Here is a 20049-nt window from a genome sequence, read left to right on the forward strand (position 1 = left end):
TAACTTGGTACTCTCAGTAGTCACAAATGGGGAGGGAATGAAATGAGCCCAGGAGATACAACATGCTGCGTGGGCGGCAATGTTGCTGGGTCTGATTAAACAGTTTGTGACCACTAGCTGTAAACATAGTTTGTCTTGCAGGATAGATGATTCCAACTAACTCACAGTTCCACAAACCCTCACTTTGCTTTCCTCTGCTTTCTTTCTTTCTTTAAAGCAAATTGATGACAGTCATAAACACTACAACATGGTACCTTTTTTGTTCTTTTGACTTGCATCCTATGTGCGTGGAACACTTTGAAGAACTTTAAAATAAGAATATTGAACAATGACCAAAGGATGAATTCTCTCCTTAGAAGTGTTAAAGATCCTCGACAATAGTACATATTGATGATGTTAGGAAACTGATTGCCAACTGGTCCTAGTAAAATTTAAGTTTAATAAATCTTTGGACTCCCCAATCCTTCAAAATAAAAAAGAATTAAAAAACAAGTTTAAATTTCATGATGATTATTTACGCATAGCATAGTCTCTAAATTCAGTTTTATATCTAAGAAGTTACTTAAGGTATATCATAAGAAGTTAACTTATTAAATATAGTTTGTTCATTTAATCTTTATTTATTTTTTTTTTTAATTTTTTTTTTCAACGTTTATTTATTTTTGGGACAGAGAGAGACAGAGCATGAACGGGGGAGGGGCAGAGAGAGAGGGAGACACAGAATCGGAAACAGGCTCCAGGCTCTGAGCCATCAGCCCAGAGCCTGACGCGGGGCTCGAACTCACGGACCGCGAGATCGTGACCTGGCTGAAGTCGGACGCTTAACCGACTGCGCCACCCAGGCGCCCCAATTTAATCTTTATTTTTATTTAACTTAGTAAAGGCAAGGGGATAAAAAGACAAAATTTCACATTAACTGAATTCCTAAAGACAAGTTTCAAACAGCAATCATATGCCACTGAACAGACCAGAAGAACAATTATGTTCTATATTATGGTATTCTTTGTCATTCCCAGCATAGGAAAATTTCCAAACTAGAAGTTAATTGAGAGTAAGTGGCCTGTTTTAGAATTTAATTACATTGAATATTTCCTTCTAGATTCCTTAGTTTTTTTGTTTGTTTGCTGCTCCAAAAGTGCTCTATCCAAGGCCAGTCCTACCTTTAGTTCCTCAAGGCTATTGAGACCTTTCTTTTAGAATAAATTATCATTTTATTTCTCTCCCTCCATATCTGAGGCCCTATTCCTCAGTTTTCTCCCTTTTTTGTTAGAGTGATGGTAGTAAAACAAACTGAAAGACTGACAGTTCTTAAAGGTTTCATTATTGTTGGTATTATATTGGTATTATATTGGTTTATCACTCTGTGTGTAAAGGGTGATAGTTTAACAGTCTTAAGTTTTTCTGTTGGAATAAAACATATTTCCAGAAAAGTCGCTTTCCTTCCAAAAGGTTAGTTTAAAAAATTGATATTAAGCCTGTTCATAGAAATTAATTTTGCTAAAGAATTGAGTTCTTGAATTTAAATGAACCAACTAATATAGTCAATATGAATAATGAAGCCCAAGGCTTTCCTTCTTTCTAATAGTAAAAGATTGTTGATCTGAGGGGGAATGTTGCAATTGTAAAAATTCTTTAAAAATCCTTTAAAAATTCTTCAAAAATTGTATTTTATTTGGTGTATGGTTATAATTTTAGGGTTCACCATTTCTGACCTTTAGAAATTTTTAGATAATTGACAAGTATTTTAATGGGAAAGTGCACTGAAGATCCACATTGCCTTCAGATTGAAGACATTTGACATTTATTTTCCATTTATTTGTACTTATGTAACTGAGAAGTGATGATGTGTACTGGTATGCTTCTCTTTTGTTTTAGTTATTACTGTGCTACAGCATTAGCTGCTATGCATTTGTTGGGAGTTTTAATTCAAGTTTTAATCAGGCTATTATTCTTTTCTGTAGAATTGTTAAGTTTTTTTTTTTTTTTCTTATATTCCACAGGAAGTTTAGCATTTTAAGGTGAGTTGTTTTTAAAACTTCAAGCTATAATTATCAATGTTCATGACTCTGAGCTGCAATAAATAGTGGTTTGGGGGATGCTTGTAAAACTATTATTACTAATCATAAATCCCTAAGTTCTCCAAAGGAGATCCTCCATTATCTTTTATAGACTAGTATCACCTATGCTGTACAAAGCATACATATTCTCATGGGTGAGGAAGGCACTTCTGAGAAAAATTTTTTAATGTTTATTTTTGAGCGGGGGAGGGCAGAGAGAGAGGGAGACACAGAATCTGAAGCAGGCTCCAGGCTCAGAGCTGTCAATACAGAACTTGATGTGGGGCTCAAAGCCAAGAACCTTGAGATGGTGACCTGAGCTGAAGTGGGATGCTAACTGACTGAGCCACTCAGGTGGTCCTAGGGAGGTACTTTTGAAATCATATGTAGCTAAACAATGAAATGTAATTTTAACTAAAAATATACATTTGCCAATATTTTTCTCCATTAAACCTAAAAAGCAAGGGAAATATGTTCCCACTTTCACGTTTTTGGTAGCTTTAAATCTAGATTCTGACTTCTTTTTTGGCTATAAGTAGGCAGGTCTGTATCCTCGTCTTGTCTGGAGTACTGATCTTATGCTTTTTATTTTCCTTTCTTTTTTTCTTGAATAAAATTTGAAGTATCAGTATGGTCTAAGTTGAAGGTGAGCAGAAATTATTTTAACTTCATTTCAATAATTATTTTTTAAAATAAAAATACACATCAGTGCTATAGTAGAGGTGAGTGATCATTTTGGGGAAAGCCAAAGCATATCCTGGTGACTACATCAAAATGTTAATAGTGCATTGAATTTGTTACTCCTCATAGATTCACATATAAACAATGACATCTCTTACTTATATAAAAATACCTACTATTTTAGGTACCTAAACCTAAACCTACTATTTTATATTCCCATATTTTCCAGTACATACTTTTTAAAGTAGCATGGAATAAAAATATTTTTGAGAAATAAACCTTGTCAATGGCAAGTGTTTAGATCATATGAATATAAACAGTGATCATTAGAAGCTAGTAGGGGCAACTATGTAAATAACTAATTTATTACTCTATTATAATGAATTATAAATACATTATTTATCCCTTTAATAATTTCAGAAAATGGAAATAAAACATGGTCTTACAAGGTAGGACACTAAGAAAATAAAAATAAAAGCAAAATCTGACTTCGGCTCATGGCATGATCTCACGGTTCGTGAGTTTGAACCCCACGTGGTGTTTCCTGCTGTCAGCACAGAGTCTGCTTTGGATCCTCTGTTCTCCTCTCTCTCTGCCACTCCCTCATTCTCTCTCTCTAAAATAAATAAATATTAAAAAAATTTTTAAAAAGCATAAAAATTGTAAATTTGGCTAGAGAGTCGGGAGGGGGTAGTATAAAGGCCAACAAAACCAATAACTCTACAAGTGACTTTAAACCCTATTTGATGAACAAAAATATTGTCTACTGGGATAAGAAAGAGTATCTACAAATTTCCCATTTCTGTGAATTAGTTAATATAAAGAAGCTCATAATGGCATTTGTACATTTGCTTTAATACTTTATGGTAAAGGATGATTCTTGAATGTACCATGGACTAATGCTCCTGAAATGTAACCTTTCATGGCCAGCAGGTGTTTCCACACTGTCTTCCCTCGCCGCACCCCCCCTCCCCCCTCCACTGGCTTGGGGGTTCTAATTGCTATTTGCACTTTGTCTTTGAGTTATACATCTTTGCTAACATTGAATCTTGTGCTCCTCACATACCCTGCTATGTACCAGCACGATCTCTTGGAGCAGCCGTGGGTAGCTGTCTTCTTGAAATTTTGATTCAGGGCATCTAGACAATATTCCTTTCCTTAGTTCACTTTCCTTCCTTCCATTGCCCTATTTCAAGTTTCTTTAAAGTTACTTCATTTTCCGACAGTTGTCTCACTTAGTCTTGTGTCAGTTGAAGTGGAGTTGAGTCCTGAATGCCTTGAAAGGTTACATAAATATGGTTCAGTAAGTCATATTTTTGTGATAAAATTTCATTTTTTTGATTTTAGGAATATTCATCCTAATGAATTTGCATGGGAATTCATGAAATAGTAAAACACTTGGAAGTCTATTGCTGTGTAGACATTTAATTAGACCCAAATTTGGAACAGATTTGGAAATCACCTATAGTTTCTGTAATTCAAATGCCAGTCTGGTCAACATTACATGGTGGATATAATTTTTTACTATTGAAGATGAATTAAAGTCATTATATGTATGACTATATAAAACTTTTGCAAAATATGGTTAAAGTCGGCCTTTATAATTGTATATGATAATCACTTTTTCTTCCAATCATTATTTTATGCCATACTAAGAAGCTATCTGGAGTCTGCATTTTCTGAATAGTGTTTAAACATTAATGTTTATTTTTGCAGATCTTTCTTGGATTGTGTTTTCACAATTGAAAATTTCAAAGTTATCTCAAAGATAGTATCACTTTAATATGCTCAAAATAAATGTGCTTTTTGTATTCAGCTTGCTGAATTTAGGCAATAAGAGGTTGGTAGGGAATATAAAATTATTTTATATGGAAAAACTGGAATTTTAAAAACCGTAATTATGTATATTCATGGTTCATGATTGATAATGTCTAGAAAAGAAGCCTTTTAAGAGCTACACATTTTACATAACCATTTACTCTTAACCTGGAGCCTTCATATTTTTCATCATACATCAGTAAAGTGAACATTGGAAAGATGTTCAGCTCCACTAATCGTGGACTCTTGGCTACTTGATACTAACCTTGAAAGCTGGAGGCACGAGTCAAAGTTTGAAAGAAAGGTAGCATTGCTGAGCTTGTGGAATAGAATCAGCTTAAACTCAAGAACTTTGTGTTTAATCATAAAGCTGAGAATACTAGGATTAGCTGCAGACTAGGAGGGGAAACACTCGAATCTGTGTGTTGCGGGGGGGGGGGGGAGGTAGTCATGCAGGTTTTTAGATGTTAGAATAATCATGGTAGAAGATTCTTGCCACACACATTTATCTGTTCCAGGCATATTTGTGTGCTTATGTGCTAGCCCCTTGGGACATGTTGGTGAATAAGAAAGATGGAAGTTGCCTGCCAGAGCTTACAGTCTACTGGAGGAGTCAGACAAACAAACAGATCTCAAGTGAGTACACTAAATAATGATAAAAAAAAAAAAAGGTGTGGCAGCTATGAAGAGATAACGGAGAAGGGGAGTATCTGAGGGACTCACTTGAGGAAAATCCACTCTCCAGAGGTGACTTAAGTCTGAAGGATGAGGGTTAGACTTGCAAAGAGGGAGGGAGAGCTGGCCTGACTGGGGAGTAAGAGCTAGGGGTGGGGGGTGGGGAATGGCAGGTGGAGGTAGACCACGTGGCTGGAGCAGAGCCAGGAAGGGAGATGAAGATACGTTAGAGGCCAGGCAACTACTAGATGGTGCACACTTAAATCCAGGGGGAAAAAAAAAAAAGATATTTTTTAGAAACAAAGGTAATGATTTATTCAGCACTTTTTCTGAATCCAAAAACATTTTTAGGTCTTACTACTTCATATGCCGTAATGAAACAAAAGGAGAATGTTTAAATCCCTCCCAAAAGTCAGGCTTTTACATTAAAGGACATTTAAATGGAAAAAAAAAATGAGCCTTTACCCCAAATCTACACCCTACAAGTTAAGTGTTCGGACCTCTCAGCGTGTATTTAAAGAATAATTTTCCGGGAAAGGATTGCTTATCTTAAGCGGCATCAGGAGGAGAAATTTTCTTTATTTCTATTTGTCACTTTGTTTAAGAGTCTTTCTTAAGCTCCCCGACACTGAAAGCAGATGGAAAGTGAATACATGTGAATACGCGGGTATGACACACACATGCGTTGTTCTTCCCAGATCTACCGAACGAGATGAGGCAACATGTGAAATGAATTAAAATGCTTGTCACCTACTGGATTCCGGGCAGAGGGCAGTCTTTAAGACCCAGCAGCACAGTATTTGTCTGGAGAGGAAATGTTGCTTTTTGACAGATGAGAGAAATCCCCTTAGCGCCGGCTGTGGGAAGAGAGAAGTGAAGTCAGTCACCTGGTGGTGAAGGCCAGTAAAACAGCAAAGCAGGAGGAAAATTTTTCTCTCCCTCTCTGGCTTTCTCTCTCTCCCTCTTTGCTCTCCTCTGTAGGATCCACCTCCTATTCTCTCAACTCTTTTTAGCATAACCTTCAAAGGAGGTCCTTCCCTTTAGACTTTATTATCTTCTTTTCCCCATTGAGAGAATACCTCTTAGCTGCAAGACATTTTTAAGTCTATGCAGGACTTCGGGGATTTGGTTATCGTGCCAGGGAAATTGATCATTGCTAATGCTTGGGACTCAGTGTGCTAAATTAGCTCCCAGAGTAAGCCTTACGGAGGAAGGCTTTTATCGTATACTCTTCTCTTCAGTTTGAACACATTTGCTTGAAATTTGCCGCATGATGCTGTCCAGGGAAGCAGCTTTTTTTCTTGGGATGCAGCAATTCGCTGGTTTCTAAGCTTATTGCAGAAGAAGAAATAATCTTAAATAGAGTGGATCTTCCCCCCCCCCCCCACCCCCGTGCTTGATTCCGCTGAGCTGTGTGGCACCGAGGTAAAGATCACCTGTCACCAAATCTTCCAGGAAGTAAAACAAACTGAATTGTAATTATTATTTATTTATTTTTATTATTTTTAACCGGTGGAGGCGGCGTGATCACGGAGAATGAGACTGAGAGAAGCTGCCAGGGCTTGGAGGAGGATAAAGCTGAGTTTAGGCTGGAAACTAAAAGACTAGATTGTTTTTTGGTTCAACTTGCCCGGTTTCTCTGCACTTCCTTTAGTTTCGCTCCATGGACAGATCAACAAACCTGGATATTGAGGAGCTAAAGGTACGTGATCCTCCGGACGGGCGTCGGTCCTGCTTTCTCGCGCTCGTCTGCTCTCTTGCTCTCCTCCCTTTTTTCCGCTGCCTCTTCCTTGCACCGCTCGAATAGTTGGTGGCCCCGTGGGACTGCGAGTGGGCATTTGGGGTGCAGCGTACCCGGGCGCAGGCGCCCCTCGGCGGGCCGAGGACGCGGAGGGCGGCTGGCACTCCCGGGCTGGGCTCCCTGCCTGCCTCCCGCTCGCGACCACAGCCAGCCACTCAGTCCTCCGCCTCCTGGTCGGAGGCAGCAGCGTTCTGGGTGCCCGTTAGCCTCGCCGGGGAAGCGGAGGCAGCAGTCTCTGCCCGCTGCTGTCGCCCGGCTGCTCCGCAAAGTTGCCCGAGCTGCGCCGCCACTTTGCCTCGGCTCCCCCCGCCCGCCCGGGGGCAGCCTTGTTTCCGCTCGGAGATTCCGGGCACCGAGGCGTCGGTGGCCAGGGCTTGTGTTCGTTCCCACACTCATGCAGACCTTATTCTCCCCACAACCGCTGACGCGGTCTCCCCCACAGTTGCACTGCCCGGGGCGCGAACTCGTGTTGTGGGGTGGGGGAGAGATGGGGGGACCGGAGAGGTTCCGTGGCTGCCCCCGCCGGGCCCCGCCGCGACCGTGCCTGCCCCAGGCACCCGGCTCTGGGGAGTGGAGAGGAGGGGGGGTGGCACCCGCCGAGGCTCCTTCCCCCTCCGAGGAGCCGAGCTCCGTCTGGGACCCGAGCCGTGCCCCCCGCGGTCCCCCACTCCCGCCGGACCCGCCGCTCCGCCGAGGACCCTCTCCACACCTTCTCCCTCCCGGATCCCCGGCTCGGCCGCGAGGGGGATGGCTGGCAGGGGCATCCAGGCTGACACTTTGCCCCTCTGCCTGTGGGCACAGGCTGCCTGCAGTGCCGTGTAAAAACAGACGAAAAAACCCCTACAAAACTTAAAAAAAAAAAATCAACAAACCACACAATAATTTAAATGTCCCGCTCACTGTAAATGAAAAAGCGGGAAAGGGTGGGGGGGAGCTGGAAGCTGGGAACATCTTTTGATTATCCACGTTTGTTTGTTTTTCCTTACCCCTAGGCATTTTCTGCACTCGACTGTATTGATTGCTTCAGAGGGTTCTTATTTATTTATTTTTACTAGAGATTCATTTCAGATGGACTGTTCAGATGAGGACTTTTAGACACTCCTACCCACTGGGGGAACTTGACTAGTAGACGTTTGCTTGGAAATGTCATGGAAAATGGATTTGCCCTGTATAGAGAGAGGGGTGGAGAAATCCCCTGTAGAGGGCAAAAGGCTGTTAGCAGCCGGCTCTCTGCCCTGGCCACGGCGCCCCGCCCGGGAGCCCAGTTCTCCTGGCGTGTGGACGGACCCCAGATCTCCTAGTGCTCCAAATTGCATAGGAGGAGAAGGCAAGGAGGGACCTCCCTGTAGGGGCGCTTTGTGGAATCTGCCCCTGCCACAGACTGTCCATGAAGAGGGAGTGGGGCGGGATGGTCAGAACTTAGACACCACTTCATTTAAGACTGGTTTTGTTAGGAAAAAAAAAGAAAAAGAAAAAGAAAAAAAAAGTGAAGTAGTAAGGAGGCATACTGCTGCTCCACTTAAAGTTGGGGAACAACAAGTTTCTGGGTTAGGGCCAAGATCACAATCAGTAGACCCTGGCCTAGAAAAAAGCCCTGCTATTATTTCTGCACAATACCAAGACAGAATATATTGTCTTTGTGTTTGAAAAGATCCCTTGCAGCTTTTCCCAAGCATCCCAATCTCTTGAGAGAGGGGGAGGTTTTATTTGAGATGCAAAAGAAAGTACATGAATGTTTGTACTGTGTGTCTCATGCAGAGACAGAGTATCCACATTGATTTTTTTGGTTAAATATTAGGTGTGGAACATCTCTTAGGAGAAATGAAAAGGAAAATGGTTTGGGTGGTCATTTCTCCTGATATCCCATTAGTGTTTTGCTAGCTTAGACCCCCTGCCCCCCAAATCTTGGCACCACTAAATTGTTTAAATCAGCAAAAGAGCAAACCCACTCTGGAAGCTTGCATCTAGTTGAGTAGAGGATCCCAGTTAAGGGCAAAACTATTACACACGAACTCAGAGATTCTTGCAGCCAGAGTGTGTTGCACTTTGCAGACAAGCAGCAAAGGGTAGAAAATGGAAGAGCTTGGGTGGGAGGGAGTGGATTGGCAATGACTGGGAAGAAGGAATGTTCAAGGCACAGATCTGTTGAGGTTGCTGAACAGTTATGTCAGGGACAAGCCACTGTTGGGAGTCTAGAATAGGTAAAAGAGGAAATGTAGTCAAGCCTTACTCAAAAATGTTCGAGATCCTCTAGTTTGGGAGTACATTTGTATAGTCAGGTTTGACTGTGGAAGCTTTAAAACACATTCTGGAATATGACACTTTCTAGAGCTGGATGTACTTACTATATGTGGAATAACTTGTCTGGATTTCCTCATATTATCAGAATCCATTGGCTTGGGTTTTCTAGACCATTCCAGCTGAAGTTATTTTCTGGTGGCTTCTTACTGAAGGAGACCCCCATGGTGGTCAGTGGAGAGAGGGGAGATAGAAGCTGGGGATACTAATTTTTTCACATTATTTGCATGTTGACTTTTCTTCCTGTGGTCCAAGGATGCTTACATTAAGTCACATTCATATAAAAACTACTTTCGGTGATGTTTTAAATACATGAAAATAAAAACAATGTTCACTAGGATTTGATAAATAAATAACGTGCATAATATTACAGGGATACCATTTAGCTTAGTTTTAGATCATTAGTGCCATTATTAGGTGAAACTGCTTCCCTCAAGTTTTAGGAAAGGCAGATTTTACCAATTTTTAAAATCTTTTTTGTGGTAAACAATTTTCTCTTTATGAGATTTTAGCGAGGAATCTATTTTTTGCTACGCTGGATGTGTGGACATTGATTTTTTATATGCTGTTCCGTAAATAGAGTTGTCTTTTGCAAGTTTTTCAACTAACGATAAACTCCAATAATTAGGTGTTAACAGCCATGGCTGTCATTATCATAAAACTAAACATAATATGCACATTAAAAGATTTACTGGCGCGAAGCTACAATGCAGTCGTATGTATAAAACCTGCTAATGAAGGTGACCATGTTTCATCATCTGTTCTGCACACAAGCTCCTGATGAAACAGATCAGTGTTGAAAAGGGAGAGAGTTCTCATCCAAAGACTTTTGGTCTGTTCTTTTCCCTTTGATCTCTATCTGTTTCTCCAATAAATGTATAAACTTTACTCTGGATTTTGCCAGTGGTGTTTGTTTTAAAGAAGAAACAACATCAAACAACCCCAAATATGGGTTACTGCTTTGGAAATGTGCGTGTTAATGAATATTGATATTAGAGAAATCACCCTCTATCCTGGAATATCTCTGACTTAGGACTTTTTGTAATTTATATTCAAGGTAATAACTTTAGCTTTTATTTTAGTTCTGTAGTTTCCCTCTTTTAAACGGGATATCTTTTGCATTAGTAATTTTCGGAGCTGGCACTTATAAATTTGCTTTTTGTAATGTTTATCTGTAAGAAATATTAGGCTGAATAAATGGCTATGTTTAAGTAGTACATAAAACTTTGGTGACTATTTTACTCAGCTTTTGAAATACAAGTTTCAAGAACTTATGTTTTCAGATGCTAAGCATTTATTTGTGAATAATTGTAATTTGCTTTGAGATCAAAACCATAAAACACATCAAGAGTACAGTATAATTTTTGCAGTCTTATTTGATCCCAGCTGTAATTTATTTATCAGGACTGTTCCTTTAATGGGATGACTGGCTAGACATTAAAATGAAATTTTTCCATTGCTTGCAGAACATAAACAATATGCTTCTGGAATATTTTCTTAATTATCATTTTATAAGGTGCAAAAATTATAAACTGCATAGTTAATCCTGAGATGCATAAAACAGCTCTTCAATAAATATAATTATACTTGTTTGAATTAATTAAATGTGGTCCAGTCACTGTTACTTAATTTTATCTCTTTAATTTAAATAAAATTTCATTTACCAAGATCTTGAAACTTGCCCTAGATAGGCCAGGAAAAAGCTTCCCTGAATAATACAATTAGGTCATTAAGAAAGTATTGCATGGGTGAGAAATGATAATCTAGCAAAAAAGAAAAATGCAGAGGTGTTTAAACAAGTGGTTGATTTTAAAATGCTGAGGTTTTAAACCAAGTCTCATAGTACATTAGTCTACAATTTCAATCAAATAGAGTTGGCACTTAGAAGAATTCTAAAAAAAAAATTTGTTGTTGTTGTTGTTGTTTCGTCAATAAGACACTCAGCTCAGGGAAGTTAGAGTTGCTGCAGTGTAGGAGGCTTTGTGATGAGTATAAGTAGGTGTTTTTTTTGTTTGTTTGTTTTGTTTTTGTTTTTTGGTTTTTGTTAGTCATTCCATAGTGAAAAATAGTAGTCTCTAACAAATGTCATATTTTTAGCAACCTGCTTTATATATTCACTTCTTGGCTTAGAATTAGGAAACGTTTGTGAATACTGAATTATTTGACCTCTTTCACATCCAAAGAAATTACAGTTTTCTCCCTCCAGGGCTAGTTCCATTTCTCTTTTGTTAACAGAAACCAGTCATGAAGACTTAGAAACAGTTAATCTTGATTTCCTTACATTCAGAATATGGACCTGTTTCATTGAAGTTGAAATGAACTTCAAGTAATAATTGTGAAAGTTTCTCTTTTTTATATAGTTAGGAGGGATGAGGGGGCATTTTTAATGTGCGTGGAAAGAGAATTAAGAAAAGTAAACAGTTTTGTTTAAAATTTGAGGGGAGTTGTGTAAATGACTATTTCAAAAATCTTCAGGGACCTGCTGTCATCACTCAGCAGACATTCCAAATCTTCGTCCTGGCTATTACAGCTTTGCTGATCTTCAGACTTTACCAATTGAGAATACATCAAATTTTGAAGGTCCAGTGAAAAAGAATATTTTAGGATTTATGGACTCAAAATCACAGCTCCACAAGATGGCTTAATGCTGTAAAGCAATAAATCAGCATGTGTCTTTTGGGGCATTCCCTTTATATAATATTTAGTGAGGTGTTTCTCATCCTGTATTGGAATCTCAGCTAAAATGCAATTTGGCAGAGATTACAACTTTAAGTTAGTAAGGGAAATGACCACGTATTTTTGTATCTTTGTTCAAATGTCTGTGAAATGTTTGAGGATATGCATTTTAATAGGTAAATGAGTAGATGTTAATGTATCACAATAAAAGTTTATAAATTTAGTTGAGAATTTTGCTTGATTTGTTGGGAATTTGTGATAAAATTCTTAGCTTCTAAATCTCTATATGACTGAAAGTAAGCTATCTCGTTTTATATTAATGTAGATTTTAATATGCTACCATCTAATTTTTTATTTTACTCGAAGTCTCTTTTTTTTTTCTTTGCGAGTATAGAAATGTGTGGTGCTCTCATATCCTTAATGAAACTTACTAGAGACTTCTAGGTCAACTCCAGAATGAGAAAACTAAAGGATTACCGTCTCTCCCAGAGAATCACAGGCTGACATCCTAACAATTAAAAATGGTGCCAAATACCTTGAGAGTTTTCTTGACACTCCTAAACAATATTTTTATAGATTCACTCTGAAAAATATTGTAAGCCCTGATCAGGTTTTAGAACATTTATAGTGCTTTGTTGGTATGAAATAGGTTTTCTAGACTGTTCTACATCAACTCAACATCAGAGACCTTTAAAATAAAGGATTTTATTTTCCAGGAGGAGAGGCTTTAATTGCCATGGCAGGGTTCATCTGTGAAACAAGACTCCAAGATTCAGCCTTAGATATTAATCAAACCAATCACCCCACACCAAAATGGAGTTTGCCAGCAGTTAGAAGTCAGAGGCACCCCAAAATAGTTAAAACCCTCACTCCCAATCTACCAGCTTGGAGCCTTTAAAGTTATTGATTTGTGTGGTGGAAAGGACTCTCATCTTGGTGAAGAAGTACTTAGAAGTCCTGGTTCAGACCCTGGGATGGCTGTCAACCAGCGGGGGCAACTTGGGTGTGCGTCCCTGTCCTTCTTTCCCTCAGGCTTCTCAGGTGACAGTAGTGTGGGAGGGTGGGAACTGGATCTCATTAGTAGTTTTCGCTGTAATGATTTTTAGCCACAGCTGAAGGATTTGTTCAAGCAACATCTTTGTAGTATCTGATACCAATAAAAGGGGAACAGCCCTAGTTCAGGACAGGTTGGGGGCTTTATGGAGTCTGCTTCTCCTTGGCCCCTGCAGTTGACCCTGGAATCCTGCCCGGAACTATAAGACTGAAGAACACAGGTTAAGAACCTGCTGGTTTGAGTCTAGGGCTCTGCATAGTACTTTTGTGCCTCCCTAGAAGAAAATTATTTTCAAATTGATAAAGTTAATATAGTTCTTTTTATTCCCCAAATATGTTCTTGTTTGAATGTCATTATGAGTTTGTCTGCTGAATATTAGTCTTATTTTAGAGGTGCCAAAATGGAGACAGAAAAATCAAAGGAAATGCCTGGGATCACAAGATTAAGAAATAATGGAATAAGAACTTAAATCTGTGCCCTCCATTTCTAAATCCTGTGCTCTTCTATATAGGCCAAATTTTCAGAAAGTTCATAGAATTTCTGATAGTAGGAACTTCTCACTGGATTTCTTTAATCTTGTTTCAAATAAAAGTGATAGTATTTTACCTATAGTCATAATATATTTACACCTGTTACAGAATAATTATTTGCAGTCCATTTTTATTTTTGTGAATATGCTTATTCCTAATGTTTTACTTTGGGCCAAATTGCTGATGGTTGATATTTGCAAATAAAACCTCTAAGAAAATGATAGATAAATCACAGGTTGAGACCACTAGATAAGAGTTCCATGACTTTATACCAATCTTTTGAAATAAGCTCTGTATATTTTGTCCAAGTCCACTCATCTCCTTCATTATTCTGCCTCTCAGGTCACTGCAGATAATGTTTATTTTTTTAGGACTGTAAATTGGATTTAACCTTTAGTGTTACTTTGCCATTGCAGCTTGATGTACATCTAGTATTAATCATGAAATTTACAAAACCAATCTGAGTGATTATACTGACACTAAAATTATTAAGTCCTTAGATTTTATGATATCCCAGAAATCTGGAAATAAATACCAGATGATTTAATCCATGATAAAACTAAAGTTTTTAATGGTAATCTTTGTGATTTAACAGAATTAAATGTTAACTGCCATGTAAAATGGGCTTTGCACCTTGATATGCTTTTTTTCATGTCATTTTTTTTCCAAATCATGTTTATGCCAGGAATCACAAATGAAGATATATAGATAGCTCAATATTATTTTGGAAAGACATTTCTTTTATATTCATAGGAGGGTCAATATGGAATAATGACTTTTTTGAGGAAAGCTTTACAAAACCTTTGCAAGTCAACATTCAAGGGGTGATGCATCTGATAACATATTTCCTGCCTAAGAGCCATCATTTTCTTAGATCTCTTCTCTCTCACTATCAAAAGTAGAGTTTTTCATTCTTCTGGAGACCATTTTCTTCAAAGAAACATCGTTTCTTTTATTCACCAGAATGACTGTTTAAGTGACATGGAGAACAGGACACAGCCAAGCGATTTGAGCTTTGTCTTCAGCATGGTGGATCCGACTGACTTAAGGGGCCTAGTGCCTTGCACAGTCACACCTGCTTTGTCAGTGTCCCTGCTGAATTATTAATGGCTGTCAGCCACAAACATTCTGGGTTACTCCTAAAGAGTTAAAAAAATGCAAGCCTTAAATCTATGAGAGCCAAGAGCTTACTATTTTCCTCTTTGCTGGAGGCATGTAATGCTTCAGTTACTAACCCACACATTATCACTATCTGACTTCTTTTCATATTGGTTTTTGAACTTCCATCTTTTTTTAGAATGGCTGGAAAAATAAATATTATCTACCTGAGATAAAAGAGCCTTTGATTCTTTCTTGGGTAGAAATAACTAATTCAGCTGCCATAAGCAAGAGCATTTTTGTGAAACATGATATAATAAATCAATGTCATGAATGGGAAAATAGTGTTATCATTGCGATTCCTCAAGTCTGTATCTACTCAGAGTATTTGAGGGATTTTGAAATCCAAATAAGAAGGAGAAGCTAACCAACTCAAGGAGAGAAATTGCTTACCTAAAGTCTTAGTGAATTATATCCTAGGTTTGAAGCTTCCTCTCAACATGAGGCTCATGAGAGAGAAATTCTATCTAGTCTGAGTACCAGACTTAGTTCCACAACTAAGCACCTGCTTGGTATTTAATCTTAGGAATCCTTTCCATGATAAAACTGATTGTATTTCCCGTTTTGCTTTAGTTGCTAAAAAGCTTAGAGGCAGATTTGTGGCCTATCTCTAACAAGTATACTTGTGTCTTAAGCTAATTCCTGGCCTCATGATACTTTTTCTTTCTTTACTCTTCTTAGATACTTTCGTAAGGAATTAGTGGTTATAAATACATATATACTTAAAGGTTATTAAGACCTTTTTCAGACACTTGGTTATTTTCATAATGTTTCAGTAGTCGTGCCGCTATATTTGGCAACTCTTCTGAACAGCTCATACCTCCGGATGTATTTACTTCAATTTGTCAACAGATACGAAGTTTAGAAAGTGTGAATTATGCTGTCTGTCCAGTTAGGCTGTGTGCATGACTTCCATTGCATGTGATAGCTGCACAATTTAGGAGCTTGCTTGCTGCAAAATGAAACTCACCGACACCTGGAATGAGAGACTGTGATTTAGCACGTAGGTTACCAGAACCTATACGTGTGCTAAGACAACCTGTGTTAAATTATTGTTATTATTTTTTTATTGTTTTCAAATTTGGCATTTGTCCAGAACGCACATTTACATTTCTAAATCTGCATTTCTAATGCCTATTACCTTTACCTGGTGTGGAGACATTATTTAAGAAATGTTAAAATAAATGAGCTCATCTTAACAGCATTTTGTTTAATTTTTTTCAGATTCACTTTTTAAAATTGATGTTGTGAGTTGATTGCTCTAGGCAGCCAAGGCAGTTTAGACTTTTGGATATTTTATCTCATCTCATCAAGTTTCTTAAAGGTCATGCTTGAGTCATAGTCCAAAGAGTAAGCAGTTCTATGATGGTGTTGTGTCTTAATAATAAAGGCCCTTGTTATTAAGCATTCTTGGGAGAAATTATAAGTATTTAATAATTATGTGAAATATATAGCCAGATTAGGTTAAACATATTTTTGGCATGTGGCAAGTGTGATTGAGGATCTTTCATTTGCTTGTGAGGCCAATTACTCTACGTGCCTTCTTTCATTTTGTAAATATGTGTATGTTTTTACATCTGTATTTATTTATTTTACTTATTTTCTAAATCATGAATAGCTGTTAATAGTAAATAAAAATACAACTGATTTAAAGTGCTTAACGTTCGCAGTTAGTAATGTTTTTGTTTATTTCTTTTGGTATGTTTCATATTTACATACCTGAAGTGGATTTCAGAAACTTTTAGAAAGATAAGATTCAAGCATACTAAAAATTTAATGTTATATGTGACATCATGCTCTCTCAAATGATTAAATGGTTAATGCTATACTTTAACTTGATTTCATAGGTTAGCATAACTGTTAAAATTAACTGCAAATATGCTGAGTGTAATTTTTTTGTCTTCTCTGTCTTAATTTCTGAGATTTTGTGAGATGAACTATCCATTTTATTTTAAGGTCTGTGCTCAAAGTTGTAGAACTGTACCTTGTTTTCCAGCATGCACATTGTAATTAAAATACCAAAGATTGAAATCTTATTTGTTTCTACGTCTTGTTTTATGCCATGTAGTATGGGAGTACAAATGCATAAGAATAACAAGAAGAAACATCAACTAAAGTTTGGGAAAGTTAACAGTTTAAAGTTTCATTGAAAAAGAAAGAATGAATTCAAGTAAACACAACAATAAACAATAAACACTATGCTCCCTTCCCAAAAGAATGTTTGACTTAAATGATATTCTATCCTTCTTTTAAAATAATCCAATATCTAAATTTTACATTATAAGACATGTGACTCACTATGATATTCGTAGATAGAAACATTATGGGTCTTTGGTATATACATTATTGAATTCTTAGCAAGAATTATACTTTTTAATCTTTTAAATGTAAATGCAATGTAGGAACTCTCACCTATTTGATTTTTCACTCTCAGAATTTTTTAATAGCTCTTTTGTGTATGCCTTCTCTAAAGTTTTTGTTGCCTGACATTTTTTCCCATGGTATATTTGAATTCTCTCTTTCTCCATACTTCCTAGATAGTCTTATCTACTCATAACTTATGTTTTATGCTTATAAGATGATGGTCTAGAGTAATGCACGTACACCTTACACCTCTCACCTAAGCTTCATCCCCAGTTTTTGACAGTCCTTTGGAAATCTTTACCTGCATATTTCATAGTCCCTTAAATCCAGTAGAACTTATTCTCTGTTTGTTTAGTGTCGCCTTTCACTTAGGCATGCCAGCTGGAGCTCTTGGGATCCTTTCCTACTCATCCCCCTTGTCTAATTGATTATCAAGTCCGTCATACCACACAGTGGGAGTCCTCCCCTCCGCATCTTTTGTTAAAGCCCTAGGTCAAGGTCTCATGTCTGATCTGAATTTTTGTCAAATGTTCTCTGTCTTATTCCAAGAGGTATACATGTATTTCTTGCAGTGCTGCTGGACATACTTGGTGAATTCTAATGCGATGTTGCAGTTGTGGCCCCAGGGTTGGGGGTGGGGTTGGAATCACTCTGGAAAGATTTATATATTTTCTTTCTTAGTCTTAGTAAGTCATCTCAGAGTAAGTTGAGAAGGCTGGAAACTGGGGCACCAGGCCTGCGCCTGATGCTGGGTGGGGAGGGATTTAGAGCTTTCTAGAAATGCCTGAGGTTACCATCAAAAATAAAGAAAAGATGGTTTCTTGAAGCTGGGCCTAATAGTATCCACTGATTAGCTATGACTAAAATGTTCTGGTTGGGGGGAAAGGAAACCACAGATTATTTGGAGATAATAATGATAAATTTTGGTTTTTGCCTTGATGAAACCTTTGCATACACTGCACCAGAACCATGAACTATGTTTTGCAATTTCCTTAGCTGATTTTCTGTGTTTTTGACAATTTGATTAGATTTCTTATAGTCAAATATATTATCTGCCTCTGGGAATTTGACAGCTCTGTCTCCATTGGGTGGCCCAAGAAGTAAGCCACTTAACTGGACAGAGAGGCAGATCTGAAGGAATTTCAACAGAGACAGGCCAATGTATATTCTGAAATGCACATTATAGCTAATGAATTTGGTTTTTTAGTGACCTGTACATTTCAAGTTGTTGGATAGATGGGTTTGTAATTATTTTATCCTTGTTTTTGTTTTTTACTTTGTTTTTACTTCTATCAGTAAAACTTACTTGGTCACGATAGATGGGTGTTAGCTGTTGTATGGGTCTTATAATGTGGGCTAATAATAGTAAGGTAATGTAGAAATTCATAGATCAAGGTAGGAACGGGGGATCAAAAGGTAACTGAAGCTGCTGATGATAACCATAGCTCGTGAGGTATCTCCTAAGAAATGTGATTTGCAAGAATGGGGGATTCTAGGAAGCAAGGTATGTTCATGCTTCTTCAAAGAGAGATTCATCTCTTTAAGGAACCAGCCAGCTTCGTGACACTTTCTAACTGGTCTACCTCTATGCAGCATATTCAACAAGCAATCTACATTCTCCACTTTCAGATTTCCCTTTTAGAATAAAATGGTAGTTGGTTCCTCACCTGCTAAAAAGTCTTTGTTGATTCCCTGTTGCTTATTGTATAAGCTGTCCTCCTTAATAAGGTAAAATATGATATAGGGCTTGCTCATTTTCAGGCTGTGTATGACCATTCTCTTACCTACCTGCCAGCACACACACACACACACACACACACACACACACACACGTTCTACCATAACTTGGCTGAATAACTCACTTCTTGATCATGCCAGTTTCTTTTGCTCCTTTATATTTCACATACCCTTGTCTAGAATACGTCTCTGCTTCTTTGATGAGAGAACCCCTATTTGTTGACCAGTACCTAGTCCCAGGACGATAGGGTTGTTTCTTCCTTTGTGTTCCTACACACTTTGTACATTTAACTCCACTTTACTATATATTCTTAACTAAATTGTATATGGTAAGGAAAATAGTCCGTGTGATAGCAGTCTTTTGAGATTTGGCAAAAATTGTTTAAGTGCCAGTGTAAAGTCAACATTCATGTTATGAGTTTCCTTGGAAAGAATGTGTATTTTTTTTTTCCAATTTTCAGAGACCAAGTCCTATTAGATAAAGTTTATTATTCAGATTGTTTTTATATCCCACCATCTTTTTATTTTGTTTAAGCTATAAATGATGACAGAGATATGTTAACATTTTCTGTTATAATGGTGTTCTAACAGATCTCTCAGATTTTGCCTTATATATTTGAGACTCTATTATTGGAGACATTTAAGTTTAAATTGCTATATTTTTCTGGTGAGTTGAGCCCTTTATTATTATGTAATGACCTTTTTATCTCTGGTAGTATTTCTGCCTTAAATTTATTTTTTTCTGATTTTAATATAGCTACAACAGCTTTAACTAGTACTGCTGTACTATTACCCTACTTTATTATGATTAATATTTCCGATATCCTTTTGTTTTCAACCTCTTTGTATATTTCAGTTTTACATTTATCTCATGCAAACAGCACATATCTCGATTTTAGAAATCCATTTGGATAATATTTTGTCTCTTATTTACCACATTTACCTTATTTATATTTAATTTAATAATTTCATACCAGAAATCACCTTCCTAGTGTCTGAGCTACACCTGGTGGTGGTAAACTCCATTTTCTTACAGCCTGAAGAGATCTTTTTTTCACCTTCATGTTTGAAATATTTTTTTCTGGGTTACAACTCTATTTAAATAGGGATTCCTCCCTGGATATTGAAGATATTTTCTTGCTTCCACTCTTGTCAATGAGAAATCAAATCTTTTTTTTTTAATTGGTTCCCAATGTTTGT

The 20049-nt window shown here is 37.6% G+C and overlaps 1 protein-coding gene across 2 annotated transcripts in view; it reads left to right on the plus strand.

The window, feature by feature from the left end:
- The first annotated feature begins 6099 nt into the window (after nucleotides 1-6099).
- SGCZ (sarcoglycan zeta) overlaps nucleotides 6100-20049 on the plus strand; it is a 1098717-nt gene continuing 1084767 nt past the window's right edge. For both annotated transcript variants that reach the window (XM_045455204.1, XM_045455238.1), the window contains exon 1: nucleotides 6100-6933. In XM_045455204.1, the coding sequence (XP_045311160.1) occupies nucleotides 6895-6933 (39 nt within the window). In that variant the 5' untranslated portion in view covers nucleotides 6100-6894. The remainder of the gene's footprint in view (nucleotides 6934-20049) is intronic.

Source organism: Leopardus geoffroyi, chromosome B1 (genome assembly GCF_018350155.1).
Source record: "Leopardus geoffroyi isolate Oge1 chromosome B1, O.geoffroyi_Oge1_pat1.0, whole genome shotgun sequence".
Classification (NCBI taxonomy): Eukaryota; Metazoa; Chordata; class Mammalia; order Carnivora; family Felidae; genus Leopardus; species Leopardus geoffroyi.